The sequence below is a fragment of the Glandiceps talaboti genome, chromosome 7 (assembly GCF_964340395.1).
Source record: "Glandiceps talaboti chromosome 7, keGlaTala1.1, whole genome shotgun sequence".
NCBI classification, from domain to species: Eukaryota; Metazoa; Hemichordata; class Enteropneusta; family Spengelidae; genus Glandiceps; species Glandiceps talaboti.
Window position 1 is genome coordinate 2,700,582 of NC_135555.1, and position 11,883 is coordinate 2,712,464.

Sequence of the window (11,883 nt, forward strand, 5' to 3'; positions counted from 1 at the left end):
ACGCCCATTCTCATGTTTAAACTTACAAAACAAAAGTTAAGAAAAATACTACCTTTGCAAGTTTACAAGCACCTGTGGTGTATGTGGGTGAGAAAGGTGATATGTAAATTAAATCTGTTATCTATTAAACTGTCTTTGCAGTTGAATCTAGTACTGCAGTAACACATAGGAGCTGACTACTATTGGTATCTCATAGAATTGATCACAATGGCTGGTACACTAGAGGGTAAAGTTTGTATCGTCACTGGAGGAACTCGTGGTATTGGTAAAGGTATTGCCTTACAGCTTGGTGAAGCTGGTGCTACAGTTTATGTGACAGGTAATATACCATTCTTTTCAAATAAAATTTGTATCACCTCCATGATGTCAGTGTTTAGTTTAGTCTAGAGGACTAGTTATTGGGTTTGATGATTTGTACCACCTCCATGATAGCAGTGTTTAGTTTAGTCTAGAGGACTAGTTATTGGGTTTGATTCCAAACAGCTAAAGAGATCTTTAGATTCAAACCCAACAGCTATATTCAATGTAGACTATAATATTATATTGGTTTAAATAGTATATTTATTTTTAGTACGTAACTAGTACTGTTATGTTTCATACTTTTTCGGTTTTATTTTCAATTGAGTTATATTGTATACTTGTTTGTAGCCTACCTATAGCCATGAAGGACTAACACTAATAATGACATTATTTCAGTTATCCTAACTGTAGCCTACCTACAGCCTTGAAGGACTAACACTAATAGTGACACTATCAGCTATACTATAAACTGTCATTTTGATTTTGTTTTTAATTTCACTCTTAATATATGGATGGCTAATCAAATAGAATCTTTATTGCATCTATTAAGAAAACCACATTTCTTCATTGAATTTTCTGCAATAAATGTTTGGTGCTAAAATATTTAGGGTTGTTGACAAATCATATTTACCCAAAGTCTAGTCAGTGTACAATACCATCACTTACAAGTAGACAGAGAACTCAGCTAATTAGAAAAAATTGAATTATTTCTATTAAAAGTTAGATATTTTCCAGTGGGTGAAAAGTAATAAAAAGTAGTGAAAGTTACTATGGTTACAGCTACTTGGCCTTTAAATATTGTATTTCAAAATATTCTTTCCTTATCAGCTGTTGACCTTTAACCTTCAATGACAAGTACATCATTCCGTCATCTGTTCTTATGCAATCAAGGGCAAAGTTTGGTTTTCAGCAACAAATATACACATTGTTGATAAAATATTTACTGATTAACAGGTATGAATCAATGAAGGAGCAGAATTTTTGATTTTTTAAGTTTTAATTTTTACTGATTATCATGTATGATAGGAGCAGAATTTCTGATTTTTTAAGTTTTAGTTTTTACTGATTATCATGCCATTTTATAGTTATCAGCTCTTCTTATTGATTTCTCTGTTAAAGAATTCGTTCCTCTGTTCTTATCTTTAAAGTAACCTTTGCCCAACAATTAAGAACATTTTTTGAGAAAGATTTGATGAATTTATCTTTTAAAATTGTACTAGCTCTGTAAGGAATTGATGTGTCATTGACAGAAATTGATTATCTCTTAGCATAGTAACTGCTGTGAAGTTTGATATGATATCAATAATTGACACAACTTAGTTCTCATTGCCAATTGACACGTGTTCACTGTGCTTGGGACAATGCCCTTTTTGTATTCAACATGTGACTCTGCATAATAGCATTTTATCTTAATGCTGCTACAAGGTCAAAATAGAACAAGAAGGTCAACTTTATTTTCTCATGCACACCTAAAAAGAAGTTCAAAAGTTAACACTGAGGGAGCATAATCATTCAATCATGAGAAAATTTTACATTGGGTTGGCATGGATAACCATGAATTAATTTTTTTATACATATTACAGTGTTACTAAGATTTTTTCTTAAAAGATAGAAAAATAATTTCTGTATGGTATTTAAAATAGTATTGATTATTGTGACAGTAAGTTTTGTACTTTGATGAAGCAGTTTTATGTTTTACCTTACATCATATCCAGATATCACATCATGTAACCATGGATACTCTGAGCTAATACTATTATTCTATCAAATCCTATAGAAGAAAAGTATGTTTTATGCTAATTTTATGTCTCTCTAAAATTGATAACAACATTTTAAAATCCCTTCAGATCTTAATTTTTCTATTCAAATTATTGACTGTACAGGTATAGCTCTTTGACATTGATTTAATTATGAATACCATGATTTACTAATCACCATTTACTCCTAATTACCATTTACTTCTCTCATCTTTTTGTCTTTGATAACAGGCAGGACATTGACTCCAAAGTCATCAGAATATCCTGGCTCATTGCAAGAAACTGCTGAAGAGGTTAGCTACCTTTTATCGTAGAATTTAATAATTTACATTAATCTATCTTATAGCTATTGAAACTGAAATATAATTCTTTTCCCATAAAAATATAAAAACTGACTCTCTAAAGTTTGACATATTTTTGCCACACAGAGCTCAAATTAAACTTCTATCCGTGTAGTCAGCCAGATTCAACTATTAAAGTGAACTGTTTCACCTCCAGTTTCCTTTGACAGACCATAGCTACGAACATATGAATTTATAACTCTGGATACAATGTTTAAATTCCTGTGTACTCTGGACTACTGCTAATTTTGAGCCTGTTACACCGTATGTTGGTACTATAGATTTTGTAGTTAAACCCTGATTTGACCTTTGGCATTAAAACATAGTGAAACACACTATAGTGTAATCTATGGGTTTAAGGCACAAACCTCTCAATTATATGATCGTTGTGTTATAAAAGTATTGTTACAGTACTTTTATGGTGATTCAGAATGTACTTGTAAGCTGTACAACATGTTCTTTATTTAATTCATATAAGTACACTGGATAAGTATCAGGTTCCCAAAGTTTGCTTTTTTTTTCTACATATGTGATATTACTTTGTAAAGTTAGACTTGTTGGCATAAGGTGATTTACACACTGTACTGTATCTAGATACAAGGTACAAGAGATCCTGACCTAAACCATTGTGTTTGATAGGTTTTATCTGATTGCATTAAGTACCTTGTTCCTGTATTGATAACAATTTTATAATACCAAAACACGTGAGATTATAAAAAATGTCTCTATAATACAGGTACTAATATAGTACTTTGTAAAGGATACTTTAAATAGGGCATAATAACATGCAAATAGTGTCATTATTGCTAAATATTCTGTGGTATAGAAACACTGCATTCTGTGACAAAGTTATCCATCCTGACATACTTTGTCTAAATATTGAACAAATTAATTTGACACTTTTTTGAAATGTGGGCTGATATTCGTTCACATACACAATGACGGTTTCAGTCATACCAATCTACTAATGTCATAAAACTGTCAGCAGCCAAGTTATAATCCTTCTGCTTGTAAATACCATGGTAATGTTATGATTATTTATTCACTTGCACAGCCTTGTACATTATCTATGATCAGTTTTCAAATTCTAAAATCACAAACATGTATTTATTACTTGTTCAGATTAAAAAGCGTGGAGGTAAATGTATACCAGTACAATGTGATCATAGTGATGATAACCAAATCAAAGATTTGTTTGATAAAGTCAGGAATGAACAAGATGGAAGACTGGATATTCTCATTAACAATGTATATTCGGCAGTTCCTGTAAGTATTACAACTTATTCTTGTACATTTTTCATTTTTGGAAATTTTCATTTGTAAAAATATGAACGAGTCATAATTTTGAATAGTTTAAGGTATGCCGTGACGGGGCACCCTCACACATCGACCAACTCCTTTCACACGAGTTCTAGCTGGTACGCATGACAAGTCCTGTCTTACAGACTGAAGAGCTATGAAAGAGATAGGAGCTAAACAGACATACCAGTATACACATAGTGTACAAAACACACCTCAGTACAATCAAAATCACCAACACAGTCATGTAGATAAACCAATATTTGGTCAACATTCATAAACTTAATCTTGAGTTATGCTGGTATCGAAATAAAAGATATTACATTATAATGACATTAATTTTAAAAGGTGATTACTTGAACTTTTTAAATTCTTTATTACTTACTTAACCAACATGCTGTGGAAAGCATGGTATAGTAAACACAATACAATACAATACAAGACAAAAATACAATACACATTACTTGTCTGCTGAGGATATCTTTCGAGATGTATCTAAAAGGAATTTGGCAAAAGGAAGTTTATCATCTGAACTTAGAATATGCAAAAAAAAAATTTTTTTTAATTATAACAAACTATTCACAAATGAAATTGTGTTATTTTATCTCAGTACAGCACTATTTGTATTATTTTGTGTGTTTGTGTTGAATTATGCAGATGTTGTTCTCAAGCCATCAAAAGAAATTTTGGGAGATGGAGCCTGAGGTATGGGATAATGTCAATGTTGTCGGTCTAAGGTATGTAATACTGTTTCAATCTGTTAGGAATCCAACTGTGTGTGTAGTAAAACTCAACAAAACACAATATCTTCATTTTGCAGCTATATTATTTAAGCAATCTTCAGAGAACATCATTATATATACAAGTAGCAAAAGTGATTGAGGATTTAAATCAATTTTTTTAAAATTCTCTGAGATGTTTTGTGGCACAACTAGGTTTTTATCAAATTTAGATACTGAGATGTCAGTTGTCAAGAATACACACAGATCTGATACATACATACATACATACATACATACATACATACATACATACATACATACATACATGCATACATACATGCATGCATACATACATACATACATACATACATACATACATACATCCATACATACATACATACATACATACATACATACATACACACACACATACATACATACATACATACATACATACATACATACACACATATACACACACACATGCACATACACATACACATACATACATACATACACACACACATGCACGCAACATGCACATGGACATACACACACGTACACATGTGCACACACACATGTACACACACACATGCATGCAACACACACATGCACACACATGTACGTGCACACACACACACACACACACACACACACACAGTTGGTATATTCTTTAAATTTTTATAATTCAAACATATCTTACAGAGGCAAAAAATGAGATTCACTGAAATGTGAAATTAATACATTTTTATTTCACTAATAATCATGACTGAGGAACTAAATTTGTGCTGAGTGAGCTAAAAACAATAACTTTTAGATACCATCAGTTATATCACCCCAATTCTTCAGTTGATCTGTTCTTCAATTTTCATTCTAGAGCACATTACATAGCAACAGTTCACGCCAGTAGAATGATGGTTCCTAGGAAACAAGGTCTTATTGTCAATATATCCTCAGTAGGTGGTGTCATGTACTTTCTAAGTGTACCCTATGGTGTTGGTAAAGCAGGGGTAGGTATAAGTACTTATTATAGAGAAAATAACTGACTGTATGTTTTACCAAAAATAAAAGTCGTTTATACATCATTCAATAACTTTTGATAAATTTCTTTAAAATATTAGCAGTTTACACATCATATTATAACTATTTGATAAATTTCTTAGACATAAAAATATTAGAAAATAGTACTTCGAATATACTGATTGTTACAATGTATGACAGACATCAAATTATAATTTTAACTCTTTAATTTTGAAATTTTAGAGTTAAAAAAATAAAATCAGGTGATTGTGAATAACAAAAATATCCCTTGCCAACCTTCAGCAAAGCTGTATTTAAACTTCTTTGTGGCATGACTTTTTTCAGGATTATTGATATAAATTGTGTGAAATGTATTTGATTTGATTTTTACAGTGTGACAAGATGGCTACAGATTGTGCCAAAGAGTTGAAAGAACATAATATTGCATCTATATCACTATGGCCAGGTCCTGTGAAGACTGAAGTTGTTGTGGATAATCTGACCAATGGCAAATTTAGTACAGATATGATGGTAAGACAATTCAAATGAAATAATTATAAATGGTGGTGGTGGTGGTGGTGGTGGTGTTGATGATGATGATTGATGATGGTGATGGTGGTGGTGGTGGTGGTGGTGGTGGTGATGATGATGATGATGATGATGATGATGATGATGATGATGATGATGATGATGATGATGATACGATGACGACAACGACGACGACGACGAAGATGACGACGACATTTTTCAACATTTTACTACCAAACATCACTTTATGTAATAAGTAAACATTGCTATGTGTGATGTTGTGAATTGTAGGAACTTATTTCAGACATCAATTAACATCACAATACATGCAGTGTTGAGGGTTATGTCTTCAAACACAGAAGACTTGCTTATATGTAATTCAGCAGTTTACTTAGTTTTTGATGAAAAGAAAGTCTCTAATCAGAGTTTAAATATTTCAAAATGATTTTTGTTTTGTTTTTAAAAACAGCTTCAGGCTGGATTTTCTCAAGGGGAAAGTATAGAATATGCTGGTAAAGCTATAGTACACCTTGCCAATGGTAAGTTACTTATCACAACCTAGTGATTACTTGCATTGGTTCACATGCATACTAGTGGTATTTTCACGACAGTACAGGACCAGAAACATTGTATACATACATGTATGTAATTGATATGCAAATGAGTACACATTCATTCCTTGTACACAAAATCACATGGTTAGACAGACTGGTTTTTATGGAAATTTGTTAAATATATCTAATAAGAGAACCTGCTACATATTGATGCAGCCTTTGATTGCCTTATGTCCTGTGCAAAACTTTTTATTTTATCTAGAGTATTTACACTGATACTTGCAGTGATTTGTACTGCACTTTCATTCACTATACTCATGAAAGTATTGCCGCCTAGAACACTGCAAGCACTCACACAAATATCTTAAGTACACATCACTTGATGGAGTTCTGTCATATTATTATCTTCTAAACAACCGTTTAGCACATTCTCTTCATCATTGTAAACCACATCCTCACTGTCCAAAAAGTTCCATTTTTCGCAGTGCTTCAGAAGAAACAACAACTCTGGTGTGCGAGAATGATTCTCTTTGATTGTTTTTCATTGTAGCATATCTAAACTAAAGCTTTGTCATTTCAACTTTTTATTTCATTTTTACCAACATCTGATGAACACTTCTCTTACCATACAGATCCCAAGTTGATGCAGAAAACTGGTCGAATTCTATGGACATGTGATCTTGCTAGAGAATATAATTTCAAAGACATAGACGGCAGAGATCCACCAAGTTATAGACATCTTAAAGACATTTTACACTCTTCAGGACATACTTGGTTGGCCCGCTTAGTTCCAAAATTTATCAGATTTCCAGGATGGGCTTTGGCTGTTCAATTCCATAAATTCTAACGAATATAGAAAGTAGTACATCTTTTCTACTGAAATAAAATCCCAATGGTGTACTTGATAATTGCTTCTTTTCCAAGTCAACACAACAAATGAACCTCTTTTTTGAAGTTCATTCATTACATCTACCTATCATGGTTGAACTCTCAAACACTATGATATAATACATCATAGACATTGGAGAGAAATGTCTTTGATTACTCGTACATTTACAGAAATGTACTTCACCTCATGTTTTACATAGACAAAGTGGCATATTTCAAAACAGTACGTTATCTTATCCGTAGAAATGTACTTCACCTCATGTTTTACATAGACAAAGTGGCATATTTCAAAACAGTACGTTATCTTATCCGTAGAAATGTACTTCACCTCATGTTTTACATAGACAAAGTGCCATATTTCAAACCAGTACTTTATCTTATCTGTAGAAATGTACTTCACCTCATGTTTTACATAGACAAAGTGCCATATTTCAAACCAGTACTTTATCTTATCTGTAGAAATGTACTTCACCTCATGTTTTACATAGACAAAGTGCCATATTTCAAACCAGTACTTTATCTTATCCGTAGAAATGTACTTCACCTCATGTTTTACATAGACAAAGTGCTATATTTCAAACCAGTACTTTATCTTATCTGTAGAAATGTACTTCACCTCATGTTTTACATAGACAAAGTGCCATATTTCAAACCAGTACTTTATCTTATCTGTAGAAATGTACTTCACCTCATGTTTTACATAGACAAAGTGCCATATTTCAAAACAGTACTTTATCTTATCCGTAGAAATGTATGAACTTTTAGATTTATGATCAAATGAATATTATATTCATAATAAAAAAATTAAAGTCAATTGTTTATCTGGTATACTAAATGGCGTTCAAACTCCAAATCGGACAAAAATGTAATCAAGAAAAACTCAGTTTGTTTATTTACCATATGTCATGTTTACTGGGAAAGTCCTTGGATTTCTCTTATCTATATACCTTTAGTAATATACTGTCCTGTCTTGGGAAGTGTGGTCAACTAAAGTACAGTCTATTTCACAATACCATGCAGCTTTTCTGTTTGATACAACCACGCAGAAACCAATAAGGAAGTGGACATGCTACACTTTAACATAGCAAGATTGAATGAGCACAGTTTTTCTTTGTGTTAAGCATTTGTGACAAAGAGTGTATTTGCAAACTATTGAAAACGAAAGAAAACATCGGTGAAGCTGTGGGTGGCGCACTTGATATGGACATACTGTACGTTCCAAGCGTACACACATCTGATTTACGTCACATGACGTACACAAAAACCCATACACGTCTAATTAAACAAACAATCTTTTATTTCAATTTTCACAAAATCTATAAAACGTACAGTAAAACAGTAAAACGTACGTCCTTTGCAGTCAAACATATATTTAATAAAGAATACAGAGAGTTTACTTTCAGAGTAATCTATAAAATTCGTCAAAAATCATTTGTTTCTGCGAAAATTAGTACATTGACGTTGAAGCAATATTCTTTCTCCTTTTTATTTATTGTAAACTTTTGAAATCCCGACATGCCAGGGTACAAATCGGTATGTCCCTTTCATAGGGACAAAATATAATTAAGCCTTAAAGTTTAATAATAATATTCTATTTTTCTCTCGCAGTAAAGGAGTACAAAATCGATTTACTCGAATTTCTCATACATTTGATTATCTTAAACAATCAGGACTTGGACCATGTTCTGTTACCAGTGAATACAATGATACAAACATCGTCACAAAATGTCTGAAACATTTACACTCTAGCTATCTATACACACAATCTACGGTTCCCTCTACAGAGACTACACAAATAGTAAGCATCATATCATAGCTAAAATAACAAACCATGTTGCTTTTTGGCCAACGTTTATTATTAATATTGTTATACGTTTAACGCCATTGACATAGTTTACAGTAATTACTTGATAACTTCAGAGGGCCTGGATGACAATATTGTTCAGATAGGACTATGCTATAGTACATGAGGTTTGATTCTGTGCTCTTTACCTGATCACCTACAGACTATGGTATTGATACAAGTAACTGTCTGTAACCATTTGTATTACAATTATAGCACAACATTTATATACAATTTATATCAATACACCACTGAAAAATATATAATAATATTCTTACTTTATATTCATGAAGAATATACTTGACTCAAACAAAATGTACAAGATCAACAGGTTGTTTTTGTTCGATATTTTGTGTGCATCTCAGGTATAATTACATGTAGTGTGTGTGTGTGTGTGTGTGTGTGTGTGTGTGTGTGTGTGTGTGTGTTCCCTTTAAACATACAATTGCTGCTTACTACTTGCTTCAACCATTTCTACATCTGAGCCAGGACTAGTTTTCATACTCATCAATGGTCGCTTACAAACCCTCCAGGTAAACAAAATAATTCGGAAAATAAAGATACAAGAAGCAACAACGATCAAAACAATGGAGAAAATGCAAGTGGCGTTGGATGTGTCCCAATTCAAATCGAGAATACCAGCCAGAGCCCAGATGATAACGGCCCAAACAGTGAGGGTATATCGCACCCATTTATCTAGCACAAATGTCTCCAATAGAAACCAGACGACCACTTCCAATGACAGAATGGACAGGCAAATCAAACCTGCAGTTTCTTGCGTAAGGTCATACCAGTACACCAAGACGACACCGGTGTTGAGAAGTGTAGCTACAGTGCACCAGGTCGCGTAGATGGCGATACCGTTGTGAACAAGAATGCGAATGCACCAGACGTCCAATTTCTGATGACGCATCATAGGGGACAAATGTTTCCACAAATTCTTATGGACGATGAAGAGACAGGTATACAGTGTTAGGCAGACAAGTACCAACACAATAAACGCATATTGCATCAACTCTCTGTCCCAAAGAACCAACCATGCTGTATTGAGTCCTAAGTTTAATGCGAGAATGATGTAGAAAGTTGGTGTCAACACCTGTGGACGGACGTAGACGTAGTCGGTTTGGTTCTTTCGACAGATAGTTGTTAGGAAGTAGATAACAGCAAGTGAAAACCAGGAATAGATTATACCCCAGATAGTGAAGGTCCAATTGGCTGGTGTAATATTCAGAATATACTTGTCGGATATATCTCCTGTTGTGTTGCGAAATATCTTGAGGTCTGTAACAAAGGAGATTGTAGATATTAGATTTGTAGACAGAGTTAATGTGCAATGTTATTGATATTGTTCTTTGACAGGAAATTGTTCGATGATTAACCCCAATTATTCTTGAGACTATACATCAGTCATATGATTGAATCACACATTTTCATAACATATTTTGATAAACTTCCATACACAAGAATACTTGTATCCATCATACCAAATTTAAATCACATAAAATAACCACATATGTTACCAAGAGAATACATTCCACTGTCTGTCTGTCTGTCTGTCTGTCTGTCTGTCTGTCTGTCTGTCTGTCTGTCATTCTATAAATAAATCGCGAACGCCTTCTTACCAATCCATAGATGTCAACTTATACTTGTAATAGCTAATATTGTACATTTTTATACTGATGGCCTGTACTCATTTATTGCAGATTTGTGTACAGGTTAATACAAAGTGTATACTTTGGTTCCGACCGTATTTATTTACATGTTCATACGTTCATTGTTGTTCGGAATTTGTTTATTTGTTAATTTTGTACATATTGTCAATTATGACGTCACGATACTAATACATCTGATAATTATGACGTCACAATTGATAAATCTGATCAATTGTGACGTCACGATACCTGATGTACTACTTACCAAGTTCAGGAATATTTGCTAAACCATTGATAGCCAGGGTTGCCAGGTAAATCAAGAAAAACAGGAAGATTAGCAGCATGAACCATACCTTGTGTTTAGCCATTTTGTCTGCAAATTGAACAAGAAAGAACCGTCTGTATCAACAGCAGCTGGAAAGCATACTAGAATAGCTGTTTGTATTCTAGTATTTAAGCTGTGTAACGACTACCTTCTACTCCCAACATTTATATTTCAACACAGCGTCACCCGTATCTTTCCACCGCCCAAACTGAACCAAACAGAAGGAACAATTTGACCGGGAAAGTAACTCGGGGTCCAAAAGAACAATTCTTCAAATAGTATTTTTTTAACCACCACAAGTTTGACCATGCCCCACTTCCCTTTCCTACCCTTTCCATTTATTTTCGTAGTGTACAACGATACATGTGCTTTAGCAACATTACAGATTGTCGACAACTATAATAATTGTAATTAATAAAGGTAATGTAAGGCTATACAATAGTCTGTTTTTCAAACCATGAAAAGTAATCTAATTTTTATATTTTTGTTGCTATCCTGGAATACATACAGATGCTGTAAACGTATGTCCTGTACATGTATCAATGTTTGTCTAAAATATCTTTAAATGATTCGCATGAACTGTGGAATATTATATGTATTCGGTAGACCGACAAAGCCATATACTACACATTATTGTTCTTCTGTGAACGACCA

At 33.1% G+C, this 11,883-nt stretch overlaps 2 protein-coding genes across 2 annotated transcripts; one reads left to right on the forward strand and one right to left on the reverse strand.

Moving 5' to 3' along the window:
* Positions 1–204: 204 nt before the first annotated feature.
* LOC144438247 (dehydrogenase/reductase SDR family member 1-like) lies at positions 205–7,368 on the forward strand. The gene is made up of 8 exons (XM_078127294.1): positions 205–319; positions 2,289–2,350; positions 3,521–3,664; positions 4,355–4,434; positions 5,297–5,429; positions 5,833–5,970; positions 6,437–6,506; positions 7,154–7,368. Exons 1-8 carry the CDS (start codon positions 208–210, stop codon positions 7,366–7,368), a joined length of 954 nt encoding a protein of 317 aa, XP_077983420.1. The 5' UTR covers positions 205–207.
* Positions 7,369–9,685: 2,317 nt separating this feature from the next.
* On the reverse strand, positions 9,686–11,272 carry LOC144437385 (uncharacterized). Its single transcript, XM_078126312.1, has 2 exons — positions 11,170–11,272; positions 9,686–10,533 (listed from the first exon to the last, which is right to left on the reverse strand). The coding sequence occupies exons 1-2, from the start codon at positions 11,270–11,272 to the stop codon at positions 9,686–9,688; spliced, it is 951 nt and encodes a 316-aa protein (XP_077982438.1).
* Between the last annotated feature and the right edge of the window lie 611 nt (positions 11,273–11,883).